This window comes from Sinohyriopsis cumingii, chromosome 12 (genome assembly GCF_028554795.1).
Source record: "Sinohyriopsis cumingii isolate HCF-2022 chromosome 12, ASM2855479v2, whole genome shotgun sequence".
In the NCBI taxonomy this organism is placed as follows: Eukaryota; Metazoa; Mollusca; class Bivalvia; order Unionida; family Unionidae; genus Sinohyriopsis; species Sinohyriopsis cumingii.
Genome location: NC_142972.1, coordinates 38,989,038 through 39,007,926, shown reverse-complemented (window position 1 = coordinate 39,007,926; position 18,889 = coordinate 38,989,038). Strand labels below are relative to the sequence as shown.

At 34.7% G+C, this 18,889-nt stretch overlaps 1 protein-coding gene across 2 annotated transcripts; it reads left to right on the top strand.

The window, feature by feature from the left end:
• The first annotated feature begins 3,077 nt into the window (after window positions 1-3,077).
• Window positions 3,078-18,544, top strand: LOC149786292 (beta-1,3-galactosyltransferase 5-like). Of its 2 annotated transcripts, XR_016425195.1 has the most exons (3): window positions 3,078-3,215; window positions 4,078-4,192; window positions 17,181-18,544. XR_016425195.1 is itself a non-coding variant. In XM_089978172.1 (2 exons), the coding sequence occupies exons 1-2, from the start codon at window positions 4,833-4,835 to the stop codon at window positions 18,311-18,313; spliced, it is 1,155 nt and encodes a 384-aa protein (XP_089834298.1). In that variant the 5' UTR covers window positions 4,644-4,832; the 3' UTR covers window positions 18,314-18,544. The 2 variants fall into 2 exon arrangements, 1 of the variants encoding a protein (XP_089834298.1); XM_089978172.1 differs by lacking the exons at window positions 3,078-3,215; window positions 4,078-4,192 and adding an exon at window positions 4,644-4,854.
• The last annotated feature ends 345 nt before the right edge of the window (window positions 18,545-18,889 follow it).

The window sequence follows — 18,889 nt, the reverse complement described above, 5'->3', positions numbered from 1 at the left end:
TCGTCGTAATGGTATGTTTACGCTTTCCTTGGCATCTGTCTAATGTCCATAATATCAATGATACATAGTTGAAATAGCCAGTCGACACTAGGCATATATGTTTAATGTGTCAGTTAAGAGTCACACGTACTGTAGTGTATTTAATGCTGTGTTGTTGTTGTTTCTTAAACCTATTATGATGTTCTAAAAATCGATTATTAATTATTAAATAAAAAATGTCCAAATGGCCCTCTCTCTCTCTCTCTCTTTCTCTCTCTGAATTATCGTAGCTAAATACGGGAGAAAATTCATGAAAATATGATCTTTGGGGATTTTTGCTTGTGTCATACGACCATGTCTTTGGACCTATGAATGAAGATAAAGTTTAGTCAAACCGTCCGAAGGGAGAGAGAGAGAGAGAGAGAGAGAGATTGAGAGAGGTGGTGTCATTAGGTGGGTACCGGGTGTGCGGACCGCACCGGGTGACACCATCAGAGGGGGTGCCACCAAAATGGCTGTCTATAAAGTTTTTAAATTTTGTGCAGGAACGAGGTCCATGTGGGGTGACACCATGAGTTACCGCACTGGGTGTTGCCAACCTTAGTGACGCCTCTGAGAGAAGCCTTAGACTTGTCGATTCTACGTAATCAAATGCTTTTTGGAAATTATTAAAGGCACAGATAAACGTTTTCACTTTTTGTATAGCTTTTAAAAGAAAAACATTTAATATAAAAATGGCATCTACTGTACTATTAGTATTCTTAAAACCAAATTGTGCATCAGTAATAATATTCTATTTAATTTAATTAATATGCTAGTGAAAATATTTTGTACGCAGCTAAGCAATGTTATCGCTATATAATTATTGGCATCAGATGGTTCACCTTTTTTAAAAATTGGTATAATAAGATCCTTGCTCCCATTTCAAGGATATATACCGCCTATAAATACTTAAAACGTTTCAGCATGCAATTTGATAAAAGTGAATATGACTCAGTAATGTATTTTTGCAAAATTGTGTCAAGATCTGGTGTTTATTGCTTTTTTGTTAAATTTTAACAGCTGAACTAAGTTCTTCACTTGCAATTAGAACCTCCAGCACTGCAACTATCGGTTCAGTTAAAATTCTTGGTCTTGTATGTTTATACTATGCTCTAATTGACCAGTATTATTACCTGATAAGACTATTGCGAGTTTTATAAAATGTTCATAAAAATTGCAACAGTTATTCGAATGAATATTTAAACGGTTTGAAACTTTCAACAAGTTTCCAAAACTCAACGCGGATTTCATTATCGTTAGTCATCTCATCGTGATCCACTTAATAGTAGCTTAAGCGCTTGGCAGAATGTTTTGTATTATTTTTTCTTCATATTTTCATTATGTAATTCCTTCTATTTACATTGGATTTGAAGGAATTTTAATTAATCAAAGAACACTCATATAGTTTCATTTTATTTCTCTACATTCAACATTAAACCAGTGAGCATTCTCTTAAATACAAACATTAAATTTCCTATTCTGCAACTGCGTCGTTTTTGTTTTTAATTCAAAATATCAGTTAGCGTCATTACTTAAGCTTGTCCAATATTACTACTGTTCAAGTGTACTTTCAACTTCCCAATGTTACGTTGTGTATCAGCAAGGAACTCGGTTTTAAAATCTGGATTTATGTTGTAGCATTGTAGTTTGTATGTAAATCCGTTGATTATTTTCGGTCTTATGTCACGTTTTTAGGCTTGAATAAACAGGAGTGAAAACAACAAGTTTGAAAAAATACAATAATTTATTTTCCTGGAAATAATCTGTAAAAATAAGAAAAATATGAACTTACGGTTTCATAGAATAAAATCCAAAATAATCTAAGAATAATCCAAGAATAAATTTTTAGTAGGTCTAATAACAAAATGTTCTACTGATTTCAAGCTCGAATCCCGATGAAGAAACCAAGATGGAATACAATGACGTATGGTGATATCTGCTCTGTTGAATTCTACAGTTCCTTGTAGAAACAAGAATTATCACTCCGTTTTTTGGAAATCAAAATACTTTTCTTATAAGAACTGTATTTGATTAAGAATCTCACATAAGCGCATATATTTTCCAGAACAATAACAGAATTAATCCTTTTGAGTCCAAGTAATTGGAAATAACTCCAAACAGCACAACATACAACTTCCAGGTTAACAGCCCAACTTCTACTGAGAATAATACTCTAATACATAGGTTATATGACTTCTAAACGTAAGCAAAGGGATCACGTGGTCATGTTCTGGAAGCTCATATAAACTAAGTACTTATTAAAGATCACGTCTACCCAGAGTGACCATGACGAAAACCAATCATTTTACTCTAAGAAACAATATTAGAAAAATTGTTTGCATCTTAAACACGAAGTCCCATCATGACCTCGACAACAACCAATCATTTTAAAATAAAGATAGAACTTGTTTACGTGATTGCTACAAATTTTGAAACAAGGTCAGGATCCAGATCAACACCTAGTGTTTATAAAACAAACAGTCAATGTCCAACTATTTTACTGAAAAAAGTATCATCTCTAGTGAATAAATTTACATTACAGTAGCATGTAATGAAAAATATTTTTTTTAAAAACTTACAAACAATTAAATTAATATATATATATATATATATATATATATATATATATATATATATATATATATATATATATATATATATATATATATATATATATATATATATATATTAAATCAGATATAATTAAATCAAATATACATAACAGCAGATTTAGCATGAATGACCATTAACCATGATTTGAAAATTCTGTAAAATTATGTACTCTAAATTTGTTTAAAGGAAAAATAATTCTCAGAGGTCAAAACATAATCAACTGTTCTTTCTCCATTTCTTGTTAAACAACGTGTACTTACCCTTATCTGCATCGTTATCTAATCTTCCATTTACGATTCCTGTATGAGTGCTCTTAAATCACTTAAGTAATATAACGTACGTGGCAGTTGTATGCATGCAAAGTAAGATACTAAGAGATTCATTGTATGCTGCGTATTTCAAACTGATTGCAATACTGAATGTGTCAATGCCATCGTATTTTATACATGTACACATCAGGTTTTGTACGCCATGCTGGTCGGAGTAGAGTTTATGTAAACTTGGTTTATTCCATTTTAATTTCACTTCTTCAGACTTAAATTGCTGCAAAAGGAGTAAACTTCGGATTTTACATTACTGAGGTAGGTTTGGCGACGTAACGTCCTCATTTGTAACGCTTTATTCATTTTCCTACAATCGTGTATCAATCTTAGATGCTATTAGTAATGCACAGTTCGGTACAGGTGGACGGAGGATGATGTTGTAATTGTAAAGAAATAGCTAAAAGGTATGGCAATACAAATGTCCCTTGTCCATAAATTAAGTCTCTTCTAATATTTCGAAACAATGATGTCAAGGAATAACTTAAGAGAAACAAATTACAATTCTTGTTAACAATTTGCTTGCAGTGTGCAGTAATATGTAATCTTGAACGATAGCTCAATGGCGTCTGAGAATATTCCATTTGGTGGCAATGGGAAGTGGATTTTGTATACGACTTGGAGAAATTAATCATAAGATTATTTTCAGCAGATACTATTTGCAAACAGTCCAGAACAGCCTCGATGGTAGTCCCTTCAAAAAAAGGTACTAAGGCCTGTTCTGGCCATTAGCAACATTCTATGACAAAGACATTTGATAATAATACCTATGGTACAATTTTTGGTCCCAAACATTATTACGATCACCAAAATTAACAGGCTGCAATATTTTCATATTCTCTGCTGATATATCTTTATGTTCATGTTGTATATCTATCTATCTATCTATCTATCTATCTTTTTATCTATCTATCTATCTATGTATCTATGTATCTATCTATCTATCTATCTCTCAGATTAAATAGTATAGACCACAATATAGCTTTCTACACATTACAAATTAATAATTCTTGAATTTGAATTTCTAATCATTTTCTCGGTATAATTTTAATGGGTTCAAACAATATGTACAAATTATATTAGTGCTGTCTAATCTGTTCCATTTATATTTATTTCATGAAAGAAAGTATGTGGAAACCCATCTCCAAAACACTGAACATATTTGTTGAATGATGTTCAAATTCAGGGAGAATGAAATGAGTCAGAATTGTGAGGAGAAGTGGTGCATTTACTATAGTGTAAGTACTGCTTGTGTTATGTATATTTAATTTGCATTGTTTGTTAGTTTTTATTCATTATATGTTATGGGTTATGTAAAATTGTATTTCGAGATCAAGTTGTTTACCTGTTTAGAGCCATTCTTTTTCCGAGTGTCGCATAAATATTAGGTTCATTATCTTAGTCTGAGTCAAGAACGTTATGTTCACCATATTTTTATTAGATTTTAGTAACATAATCTTAGATAACGGAAGTTTCCATTAGGTAATATTTCGTTTTAGAAAATGCTAATTACTGCCTAGATCAAGTAGAAGGCTTTATAATATTGTTCATCAAGAAATTATTTTTTTATGCTATAAGATCTTCAGGCAGAATCATTGTTGTGTTCCGTGTTTGATATGCACTGAAATTATTTCATTCAAATTATTCCTCTCTGGACATTTAAAGTGCTGGACAATATTCTTGGAATGGGACATTAACTGGAAATCATCATGAATTCAAACGAGGAAACCTAAGATAGCTGGAACATCATTACAATTCCGGACATCGGTATATTAGTACATTTGAGACTACATGCCACTACAGGCAGCGTTGGAAATTATCAGGAATATTTCAAAAAACTTTATCCAGAATTTTATTCATTAGGACTTGTCAGATTTTATGGCATTTAATTCGCAATGCAGTAAGTTCTTTTCTAATTTTAGAAAAACATTATCTGTTGAATATTACAAAGCTTGTTGCTTTTCACTCTTTTCTATTACTTATTTTAAGGCAATAGAGTCATGGAAGAAAATTGTGGGCTTGTCCGTAATACGAATTTCTCTAAAATGTTTCAGAAAAGTTTGCTTTCGAAATAGAATTTCACACTGTTTCAGAGTTGTCCATGTCCCAGGTAATATTTTACAAATATGATAAATGTTCGGTGAAACCAACAAGCCTTCATAATATCATCGTACACAGGAAAGGTGGAAAAATAATAATTAATTACTCCTGCGTGACAGACAATATGATCTTTCTGCGGCCAAGGCTTCTTTAACGAAATGAGAAATAATAAAAACTATTTTCGTTCAGTATTTGATAGAAAAGAATTTTTCGAATACAAGTGCTTTGGGTTGGATTAATAAGTGCCCATCTGGCTCAGACTTGCACGTTTTGGAGTTGAAATCAAAATACAAGAATGAAATCGAGTTAAGAAAGGTCGAGCTTCAAAAAGAGGAGAGAGAAAATGCAATTAGAGAAAGAAAAAAAGAGACAAATGTTGTTAGAGAAAGAGGAAAGTAAGAGACACATCTACAGAAAGAAGGAAAGAAAGAATGCATTTGTAGAAAGAGAAAGAAGAAAGAAAAATGATGTTGCAAAAGGAGGAAAGAGAGAGAAAGAGCAAGAGAAGATAGGCTAATGCAGATGCGAATGCAAAACGCAGAGCGTGAAAATTAAGTTCCAGAGAGAAAGAGAAAAGGAAAAAAGATAAATTCAATTTAGGTTAAAAGAATTGGAGCTAGCAAGTATAAAGCATTCCCCCACTTCACACACAAATTTAGGTTTTGATGTTACCAAAATATTAGGTTAGCACCCCTTTAAAACAAAGATAAGTAGAAAATATATTTTCCTCAATTTGAAGAAGAAAAGCAATGCTGAAATTCTGAAATGACCAAGAGAACATAGGACTCTGTTAATACAAAGTACACTTATTAGCCAAGCTCGGGACACCTACACTTCCCTGTCAGTACTGCAAAGTACTGACTATGATCTAGTTAAGGAATGCATCGTGAATGGTTATGAGTTGGTATCTGATACATATCGACAATGGTTTAGGAACTGTAGAAAAGAAAACTGGGCTAATTTCGAATTTGCAAGAGAAAAAGAGCAATTATTTTATATGTGGTGCTCAGCTAAGAAAGTTGTTTAAGACTATAATAACCTCAGACAACTTATAATAGTTGATAAGATCAAGACCTGCGTCCAAAGTAAAGTTAAGAACTACCTTGATGAACAGATGCTGCTTGAACAGCTGAAGATTATTCCTTAACCAACAAAGATTTTTGTCAATAAATCTTCCAGTCATCAGTCTTCTGGGCAAATTTTATTTCAGTCTAATCCGAGTAGTTCCAAATCTCCATCTGACACAACGTTTAGGAATCAAGTAGTTGATAAGAACATGCACGTTATTTCTGATTGCTACCAACTGAAAAATAAGCAACAGAAGCAATACAGACCTATTATAAATGCTCTCACTTCTAAGATGTCAAGATCACGGTCATATATTGAAAGCAACACATTTGTTGAGTCAACATAATCCTCTCTGATTTATTATGGAGAATAAGGAACCATGCATGTCGAAAAGTTCTATATCACTCATTTGTTATTTTGCCAGTTGTATCCCTATTAAAATTGTAGTGAACACGCGAGCTTCTCTGAGACTTTTATTATCAGGTCTTTTGATTTTATCTGAGTAGTCCCTTTCTTTTTACTGTTCATTCTCTTATCTCTCATCAAGGTGATAAATGACAATCACTGGTCGTCATACATGAAAAAGGTCCTGAGATCTCCTGTATGTTTCAGAAGGTTATTTGAGAAACTGAAGCCAAAGAGGTACGTTTGTTACTTCGTTATACACTGGGTCCTTATGAAAAATGGAAACCACATGAGATACCCACTGATGACAGGTGATCAGTGTACTATCAAATTGGTTTTCCTAGAAACTACGGACCATACATAGTTATAATGAAAGTAAATGACTTAAATTATAGCTTTAATACTCCTGGGAGGAGAAAATAAAAACAATTGTTCCATATAAAAATGTCAAAGGTGTATGATGAAAGAGATACTCATGTTAATCATGCCGTTAATTGCGTTGCACCTGAACCCCCCACAGTGAGAATATAAGCTATGGAATGAAAGTGGCTGTTGTAAGATTGGTGTGACCAATAATCGGATTTCAGATATTATGAATAATATAGACCAGAACATTTCATATCTGCAACAAATGAAAAGAATGCACTAAAACAAGTATTACTTGAGCGCTTATTTCCAAAGAAGATTCCAGATCTGTAAAACACCATCCGTACAGGATTAACCCTCTCAAACAGAAATGTTTGAAAACAGAAATTCAGTTTTTGCTGAAAACTTATTTCATATAACCGAGTAAAAGAGATTGGAGATCACCATGTATCTTGTACCGAAGCCAGATAATACTTTCAGCATTTGCACTGAAAATAGAAAAGTGAATAGTGTGACCAAAACTGATTCCGTTCCATAGTCAAGAATCGATGACTATTTTGAGACAATTGCAGATACTAAATATGTCACCAAATGTGACCTTTTGAAAGGATTCTGAAAAATTCCACTGACGGAAACAACAAAGAAAATTTCGGCATTTGTAACTCCAGATGGACTTTATCAATATAAAGTGATGCTGTTTAGGATGAAAGGTTCGCGTTGCAGTTCAACATGATTACATCTGGTCTAGATAATATTGACGCTCACATCATCGTCTACAACGACACCTGGAAAGATCACTTTGAGACGATTTTGAAATCTTTTGACAGACTCAGTGATGCGATTTTGACAACTGATGTATCTAATAGTGAGTTTTGCCGTGCTTGTGTTACATTTATTAAATATATTCTCTGACAAGTTTACCTATAGATACTAAGGTCAAGGCTATTTCTGAATTCCCTCTGCCGATTACTAAAAAGCAACTGATGCGATTTTATGGTATGGTTGAAAAATATCGGAAATTGTGTTCCAATGTTTCTCTAATTGCTGAACTCCTGAAAAATTTGTTTAGTAAGTTTTATGGTCTGAAAAATGTATTAAGGCTTTAAATAAGTTAAAGACCTTACTGTAAATTGCAATAGTTCTTTCAACTCCAAATTTCAGTCTATCATTTAAAATGTCTGTTGATGTAAGTGGTGTTGAGATTGGTGCAGTTTTGACTGAAAAGGACAATAATGGTGTAGATTATCCAGTGAGCTAATTTTCTAAAATATTAAATAAACACCAGGTATATTATTCCTCAATCGAGAAGGAACGATTTTACTTTGATATTCGCTTCGTGACACTTTGAAGTGTATATCAGTTCAGCCCCTTCTCCAATTATTGTATTCAGTGTTAACAGCACCCTTACTTTCATTGAAAATGAAAAATAAAAGTCAGAGATTATTAAGGTAGAGTTCGATGTTGCATGAATGAAATATTGACAGCAAGAACAACAAGGGAAAAGTAATCTAATTGGAAATGTACTTTCACGTATATAGCTATATGTAAACTATATGTAATTCATATGACTTCATCCTGTGTAATTTTTAATCACATGTAATATTTTACTAATATTTAAAAGAAATCTTTCTTTTCTTTATAAAGTGAGGTGTTTTGTATATTTAGTTTGCATTGTTTTAGTAGTTTTATTCGTATATGTTATGGTTTATGTAAAATTGTATTTGTAGCTGAACTTGCCCAAAGTCAAGTTGATTGTTTACCTGTTTAGTGCTAGTCTATCTCTGAGTGTAGCATAAATATTATAATCATTATCTTAGACTGAGTCAAGGACATTATGTTTATCATGTGTTTTATTAAACTTTAATAGCAGAATATTATAGAACGGAAGTTTCTATTAGTTAATTATTTTTCTGTAAATTGCTAATTGTGATTTAGGTCAATTAGAGCTCTTTACATCTTGTTTATCGATGAATAATTTATTCGTGCTGTAAGATCTTGATTCAGAATTATTTGTTGTGATCAGTGATTAATTTGGACTGAAATTATTTAATTCAAATTACTCCTCTCTAGTACTCTATTATATTCTTGGACAGAGACATTAACTGGGAATCAAAGTGAATTCAACAAATAAAACCTTAGATTATGTTACTGTAATGCAACAAAAGACTGTGGGCACATCATTACAATTCCGGACATTAGTATATTGCTTACAAATGTTTTTTGCATTTTCACTTAGCATTCTAGAGGTATAAAGCATCTGTTTAATTATACAAAGAATGTAGCTTCTATTACTTTTCTTAAGACCATATATTCGTGATATATCAAATCATGTATAAGGAACAAGACACTTCTGGATTGCTTACAGTGAGTCTTCATTTACCATTGATGCACACATTACATGTTCAACAGTATTGTGCACTGTCTCCAATCTTATCTTGTTAGAGATACATTATGTAAATAATTTAGATGACCACTTTTAATCTATTGGTATACTCCATCACCCTGATAATACCGTTTTAAACATAACACTAAAATTGCTCCCTGCATTGTGCATCACCAAGTTTATAAGTGGAAAACTATTCCAGTTGCCATCTTTTAATATCATATATGCATATAATAAGCATTAAAAAGAAAACTGTTGAGACAGTAATAATATTGGTCGTTATATCCAGAATAACACTCTGTGTACTTATCCGAATGAAACCCAGTTGGTTGATACAGTAATATTATTGGCCGTTGTCTCTTGTAAATGAATCGAGTATGTGATTTCTGTATATAAAGAACGTCGTTTGGTCTGAATGGTATAGTGGCAACACAGAGAGAGAGAGAGAGAGAGAGAGAGAGAGAGAGAGAGAGAGAGAGAGAGAGAGAGAACCACAAAATGTGACGTTAATTACATCTTGCTTAAGCTAAATTTTATATCAATACCGGGAGTTATTGGGCGTAGAATGCAATATCGAATTGACTATTTTAGCTCTTATAAATAGCTTTCCCGCAAGACAAATTGTATTCGCACATTTAATTATTAAGCCAATAATTTATCAATTTCCATTCATTAAATGATATATGTGAGAGTTGTCTATATCACACCCACCCACCATGGCAGATGGTAGCTGCCCTCGTGCCAAAATTCCGTGGATGGATATTCTCTCGCTGTTCGAAAAGTTACGTCATAATTACTTTCACATATTATTTGTACGACTGCCCGAAGCTAAATTTAATGCCTGCAAGTCCGTTTCAGTCAATTGATCCTGCGGATGTAGATATTTGCGAATATACACATGAGTAGAACTGCAACAGTGACCATTAGTAATATATAGTTGATTAGGATTACCCAGCCGAGCTGCACTACACCTATACAGATTATCCGTTGACCCTTCAACTTGTTGAATGCACCAAGCTGGTGCCAAATCTGTTAACTTCTCAACTGAAGCATTTATGAGTGTGACAAAAGTCATCCGGTTGTTCAGTCTTCACCAACGTTCGTGAATGTCCACTTACATTCAAGTTGGTACCGATTTGTGTGGGAAAAAATGAATAACACCTGTGTTCGACAACACAATCCACAACATGCTGTAGCGAATCGGCGTTGATCTTGTTCGGGACAACGAGCATAAAACAACGAACAGGCTGAATGCAGATGAAGCGTTTGAGTCCCGCAAATTCTTGGATGGAGGGCTAATTGCCGTACATAGTAATACAGATAGATTGAAGATTGTCAAGCCAGTCTTTGTTGGTGGATCTGTTCTGGACTAGTCAAAGATCTTAATATTTGAATTTTATTATCACTCAGTAAATTTTCTATCCAATCACAACATTAGCATGCTGTTCACTGATACGGATTCTTTGTTAATGCATGTAACTACCAGTGAGGACGTGCGTGAGACAAATTCGACATAAGCGAGTGTCTGAAAGATTACCGGCCGTTAAGCAATCGAAATAAACAGATAGTGGTAAAGTTCAAATAAAAACGTGTGTGGCAAGCTCATCGAGGAATAAGTGTGACTATGCCTCAAAATATACTCGATGTTTTTTGTATCCAGGAAAAACATCAAGAAGGCAATAGGAATACCCAGGATTGTGGTCGCAAAGATCCCAAACACACTATGTATGTGAAATGTCTACGCAAGCGACGAGAATTCACACACGCGGACAAACTCATCAGGTTAAGAAAGCTTAGGATGGGTGTGCAACATTGTAATACGGTTAGTTTGTACCGTCAGGGTACCCAGCACTGGATTTTGTCCAATGGATTCACTACTTACACGTACAGGAACCACGCGATTTTGACTCGATTTCATAATAATTCTTGGAGATACTCCCCTCGGAAACAACTTGTAATTACTCTTCCTCGAATATTCAACTTGGATGTTTTGCCGATCGCTTGCTAGCGGGTCCTTAATTGTAGCGTGGTGGTTACGCAGGAATATCAGTTTGGTCCGAGACGGTAAATATATCGACATACCATACCGGGTCAGTAGCACGACCGTATCCACCTACCAGCTCCCCAGGCGCATTTGTTTCTGAGTTGGTCTAACACGGACGGTTGCAAAACCAATTCATGGTTGGAGGCTTCAGTTTTCTGCAGAATCACATCGACGGTTTTAAACCGACCATAGACGTGGTTTCATCATTAAATGCTGTTATAACTAATTGAAACTGCGTCAACCACTTGCAAGGTCGCTCTGCAATCCCAGATTGTTCTTGAGTGATTGCACTCCGAGTCAGATTCCTCACCAATTCCAATAGGAATAAAAGCTTGAAAGTGTCCATGTTTCAGCTAGTGGCTTAAAATTAATACTGATGCTAAAACATAGTTTATATTGATCTCTAAAATCGATGATCCATATCGTCATCTGGTTTTAAATGTAGATTTGTGTATCCGTAAATTGTATCTCGAATATTGCATTGTTTATTATTAATTATAGGCTATTGGGTGACTAATCATCAGATCTAAAGAATTTCTTTAATGAAAATGTGCCGGATGCAACAAAGATGATTCTGTTTGTACGATGCTTCTTTTTCTTGTCTTCTTGGTTTAACCCGATTCGTTACAATGTACTATGGCGGCGATTTCAGATTATTTCCTGGTTTCGGAACTCCAGTTCGGGTTGTGAGCAATTTCAATAAGTATTACATAACTGAAATTTTGGCAAGACAAGGGTTCTGCAACTGGACTTTTGTACAGATTCTATGTCATCCAATCAGATAGGTGAAGATTGATCCTTTTGTGTAACTTTTCAGTTGATACGACACACTGAAGGCTACAGATCATACGTGTGATGAGATAAATTACATTCTCCGTTTTGCAATATCTGTTTGGACCCTGTATATTCATTTCACTAGTCACTGTGCTAGCAAATGTGCTGGTGTATATCATATGTTGACAGGATTTGCACTGCTTTATCACCACGGGGGCCAGATTAACTAGGGTCGTCTTCGTTAGTGATTGGCGTTAGCTATGCCCTGACCAGCATGTATTTAAGGTGTATTGGTCTCCGGTCGTCGGGTGACAAATATTATTACCCTTTGACTGGGATTGCCTCTTCGGGGATCAAACCCCAACATAGATTCTCTATCTCTCTCTCTCTCTTTCTTATATATATATATATATATATATATATATATATATATATATATATATATATATATATATATATATATATTATATATATATATATATATATATATATATATAAGTGTGTGTGTGTGTGTGTGTGTTGGGTAATATGTCGAAGACGAACCAGCCACTTACGTTTTCTAACAATCTAACAACACATCAATCTCTCTGAAACATTTTTTGCTCGGGTCAGGTGCAGTTCAAAAGTTGTATTTTTTCATATAAGATATAAGTTTCTATGCGTTTCCAACAGTTGCTGAATCTTTAGAATACAGCGGTTTGGCTCCCTTGTATCTGCTGACAACATCAACAGCGATTGCCACTTACGTGTACGTACATGTCCGTACGTGATCAAGTGGGAGAAACTTAAGACCCGACTTTTGAACTTCGTTGGTGGTCTTCGAATAACACTATAACACCATTCACGGAAAAATTTTCTAAGCGAGCTTATTTGGCCAACTATGCTCGAGTGACCCCGTGCGAGTGATTTTTACTGCGTTTACTAACTTCACCATTCCTAATAATGCGGCGACTTTAGTATATAGCGTAAAAATTCCGCTCGTCGCCTAGGGTTTTCGTGGCCATGTTTACAATACTACTGTTTTATTTTTAATGATTGGGCATTATCCGCTTCCAAGTGTAGTACTAGTCAATACCAATAACAATATTGGTCTACATGCTTCCATTGATAATCCATTTGGCTATTCTTTCACCGACACCTTACAGTTGCATCCAAATCATGGCTGTGATTTATATCGATACGTTGCCGCGCACTGATATCACTTGATGCTTTGTACCCGTGATCATGTCGGTAACTTGCTACATCGACAAGTTCTGCAGTTCTTCTTCTGGCATCGATTGAATGTCCAGTCGTCCAATTCTACCCAGACCAACAGTAATTCTTTCAAGGGAGATGCTGTTCACTAGATTATTTATTCCAGTGTGCCCCACATAGTTTTGTGAACGCAACGACGATATCGACGCAATTTGTATCATACCTGGAGCTTTCAGCTCCACCGGAGGTTAGAGGACCTTGAACATTATCTAGCTTGAGGTTTTTTTACTCCACGCCGGACGGAAGTTTCAGCTATCGCGGCACGATTATTATGCTTCAGAACACGAGTTGGATTGGACCTAAGTATCGGTGGTTTTAAGAAATTGTTCATTAAGTACTTTGGGGATTATTTACATGAGAAGCGTTTGTAAGTACCATGAGACGTTGATACAGAGGCGTTGTACGAAATCCAGTGAAGTGTGTGTTAAAATATCATGTTATAAGTAATATGTAAACAACGCGTTTCATGAATGATAGTGCTTCAGGCAATAGCATTGTAATTGGTTGTTGTTCGTATTGATTAAAGATACACGGATAAAATTAAACGTGATTTCAGGATTTACTTTAGTTTTCGTTTACCATGTATTATTTATTATTATTTATTTCTTTTTCAGAATTACTAGTGTTTGAATACCTTGATCTTTATTCTCTTCTCTCAAATTTTGCTTTCCTAACATATCTCAAATTAAGGTAGCCAGATGCAAAAGCAGTAAATGTTCTAATGAAACATCACAATTAGAAATAATATAATATCACGAAGTTAAGTTGGACTTAACCCAAAACAGGTTGCGAAATTTTAAAGCTCATTGCAAAGAAATTACCGCATCACATTGATATTTTTTTTCTCGGAAAAGCCAACTGAAAATATCCCCATGTGGTTAATCCAACACAATGTGAACAATTTAACGCGGACAAAGAGAAAAAACTTCGTTGATATTAAAATTATTCAAGTATGAGGTGACATAAATGCATACAACTTGTGGAATATTCCATTCATCTCACTAACGCGGCTCCCACGGCTGAGTCCGCCATGGATCTAAAAGATTGTTTCGTGACTGCATGGCGACTCGTAGATGAATAAAATAAAGGAAGAGGGCTTCAATTATCCAGTCTGAGTCAAAATTCCCGAGCGGGAGCGGTCTTTCTGTGGCCTCGCCGTTGACGAATATGAAATTAAAACTTCTTGTGCGATCATTACCAAATGTTTAGTATTCAGGATGACAAAATCTAAAATGTTTGAAGTGTCTTTATGTAGGTTGAACTCAGAGCCAACGGTTCTTAGAAGATTATTTTATGTACCCGGAATTCGACAATATGACCTGAAACTCATATGATCGCGTACGAGGTAATGTCTCCACATATTTGTATACCGATTCCTGCGGGCTTGAAAGCCAATTGAAGTTGTTGATTATTGAACCCGGTGGTCTAAAGGCCGTCGATGACTACAAATTCGAATGGTCGGCCGAGTATCGTGACAACTTACTGTTAAAGCACTGCACGTACTCGTAGAAAACAAAACTTCTTCATCCACACCCCGCAAGCACTTATTCATTTTAATTTGAAGGTATACCAAATGGTCGAATTCTTTATACTGACATGGATAGTTTTGAGAAACCTAAACCTCAAATCTCGACATTGCGAATTATATTTATGTATATCCGGTTATTTTAATGGACAGCATTAAGAAATAATCAGCTGGTAAACCATTATTGATATATAACTAACCTGATATTTGTGCACATAAATATTTCATATAAACTATGTCGCTAACATTGGTTGCTATATGTGAAATTCTGTTTGAAGCATTCCACATCTATTCAGCCGGATACCTAACCTTCTTTGGCGTTTGTTTAAGATCGTTGTTACATAAAAGTGAAGAATTCAGATCGTGATTAAGATGTTGCTGAATCTATCGACGGCGCGATTAATAGGGTGATAGGTGATGTCAACATCGATCACAATTTCGTTCCTGCATATCTGCGTGAATATGGTGTTGCCAGACTCTCATATTCAATAAAATATCATCTACACGAGAGTCAGATAGAAAAAAATGCCGTTGGGATCACTCTGTTGTGGCAATATCAACTCGAAATCACCAATAAAACTGTTTAACTCGCTAAATACAATGCATGTGTGTATCGCCGCCAAGACCACAGCTGGCATTGGTGTTTCTGGAATTATAGCCACAACAACCATTATAGGCACCTCCAGTCGGATTTCCTCTGAGAGCTATTTTGATAATAACCTCTGTCGCCTATAAAATAATTCGTTAACGAATACGTGATTATTCAGGCCTTCTCGCGGCTTCACAAAATACTTTCAGCACAATTAGTAAACTATACTCGGTGGCTATCGAGGATGAAACGATTTGCATGGCTGTGTTCAAAATAGTACCGGTCGAAATGGACAACCACCTACAACTTCGTGTATAGATACGAAACCGCGACTCAAACAGGTAGTAATCTTACAGAACAAATTCGGATCAATGTTTCTCATTGCATATCAATCTGCGGTTTTAGATTCAAATGTGAAATTAGATGATTATATTGGTGTATATTTGAATGCCTACGGATATGGTCAAGAATATGGGGAATACTGTTGGTTATGACAAAAACATATGAAGCATCTCAAATATTTAATTAGGACTACACAGTGCGATGAATAATGACATAGTGGACTACAGCAGTTTATAAATGGTATGTAGCAGTTCGTCAAAAGGTAATGAAACATTAGAAAAAATCGTGGACAAAATCTTTTGAAACGAACGTCAAACATTATACATTATGAAATCTTAACCTTTTTTTAACCATTTTGCAACACTGATAAAAACAATAAGAAACAATCTAATTAACGTTAGAACAGTTACAATGACACAATCCGATAAGAGAGAAACACCTGTGAAACTGTTGTATTTTTATATTACAAAAACAGCTCATTACATTATCAAAATTTCCATGTAATGTTGTTACAGCTTTTGATGATAGTTTGAAATATGAATAGTTATCACAGTCTTTCATGTCTTGCTGAGCTATATCAACAAATATCATTGCACTGCCTTTATTAACTAGCACTTGTTCCTGTAGCAGTGCCCGCTCCTCCACAAGTACTTGTTCGTCATTTATACTCAGAGCAGCAACTGATCTTATCCCTGTCCTGTACCAATAGCTTTGGCAATTCTCAAAGAGGAAGTCGAGTTGTTGCATCTTGCGATTTGTTTATTGTTATATGTTTAACTTGTCAATAGTTTGCGAATTCGATATTTTCAACTAGTCTTAACGTTAAAACTTTGACTTTCTCAGTTTCATTTTGTAATTTCGTTTTTATGACCATCTGGACTTTTATTAATTTATCCTTCTAAACATTTTAACAGGTATATATATATATATATATATATATATATATATATATATATATATATATATATATATATATATATATATGTTCGTCAGTTCACGCTTCCTTTTGGTGTCATTTGACAATGTTGTACACAACGATTTCAAATTAGTTCGTTATTTCATTTCCGATGTTCGATTTTACGTTTTCATAACTATTTCAAATTATTAGAATTAAGCTTCACATTTCACAGGTGCCCTCTTATAATCGGCACTGAAGGTAATAAAGATGCAATTCTTTTATATTGTACCTGAGCTAAACGTTTTTTGAAGCTCCCAATCTCAATAGAATAGGTAATGGATCTTTAAACATGAGAAGAATACAAGAAGAAAAACGTTACTTCACTTCCTGAAAATAATCAGAGATAACCATTATATATTAAATTGCATGTCCGTGTCTCTATTATTATCCAGTTCATATTAATTCCTTTCTTTTGCAGGACAAGCTGTCTCAAAACAACCGAAAACAAGGATGAAACGGAAGTGCATCGTTGTTTTGTGCTCCATGGTCTCAATAGGCATTCTTCTCAACATCTTGATGAATGTGAATAAATGGCCATCTGGTGGAAGTATACTGCTTAATGACAAAAGTAGAGTGCTTGGTGAATCGAGCCTTCCAAATATTGCACCAACACTGGAGTTATTAACCAAATCAAGACTCGAATCAATTAAAAATGTTTATTTTCAGTCCTGGAATGATGTTATTACACCGTATACAACACAGTTTCTGATGGATGGAGGTGATATTTGCAACGTTTTGCCTCCTCCGTATTTACTAATCTTCGTACTTTCACTGCCAATGAATATAGAAGAAAGACGGACTATAAGAAAAACCTGGGGCAGTGTTGCGATCCATAGTCATGAAAATTTCAACATTTCTGCTAAAATAGTGTTCATGCTGGGTAAAATGGGAGATGGAACCAATCTGAACACAAGTTTGGAGGAGGAGAATGCACAGTTTAAAGACATTGTACAAATTGATTTTATCGAGTCAAGGTACAATCTAACAACAAAAATGATGCATGGTCTGAGATGGATTAAAACTTACTGCCGAAGTGTAAAATATATTCTCAAAGTTGATGATGATACGTTTATCAATGTAGCTAGACTTTCCTGGTACATGAGGACGACTTCAAATATCAACCAACGAACACTACATGGTTTTCTGATCAATTCACCCCAAGTGTCGAGAAATGGTAAATATGCAGTTACGAAGGAAGAGCTTCCAAGCTCTCATTACCCCCCTTATGTCAGCGGAACGGCATACATCTTGCCTTATGACGTGATATCTGACATGATTGACTTGGCACAGAAACTGCCTTATTGCCCAGTAGATGACGCATTTATGACAGGTGTGTTGCGGAGTATTTTAGATATCAAGTTACAGCATTCGTCGTATTTCACACACATGGGAGAAACGAAATTCAGTCCATGTGAATTTCATTTGAAGATTGCCGTTACAAATATTGATTCCAAATGTATGAACATGCTATGGAGTCTGACAAAGCAAACTGGCAGAATCGACTGTAACCAATCCACTTTGTATAACAAAAATATTTGCCAAATGTTTTAGAGGAAGCAGTCTATACTGCTGTAAAAAGTATGGGTTCACATTCATTATTAATCTCATGAATTTCATCCAATTCTGAACCTGGTACACTTCTGATAAAAGGGAATAATATAGCTATTAGCTTTCTTACTAAATAAATGAAAACTGTATATTTGTTCTCTCGTTGCCTTGTGTCATATTCATCGCATAATATACTTGAATAATTCAAATAAATGTGTATATGTCAGATATCAAGCTGTGACGGTTTTATTCGCACCATTTTTTTGCCTTTTATCTCATGCCATGATATCAGGAAAAAATGGGGAACAGCTTGTTCATTCGTTACTGTTGAAATTATGAATTGGCAAAGAGTTATCATGCACAAAGTTGACGCTGCATCAAACGACCTACTGTGAACATTCATTTTTAAAACGTGAAGTACACCAGTGATGTAAAAAGGATAGCTGTGATAATCATAAAATAAGCATTTCAGTCATTTGTTCTGGTAAGCCGATGGAAGCTCGCAGCAGGGACGTTTAAGCACCCCAAGTACAGATTCGCATATGCAGTTATTATGTCCGAAGGACATTTTGATACAAA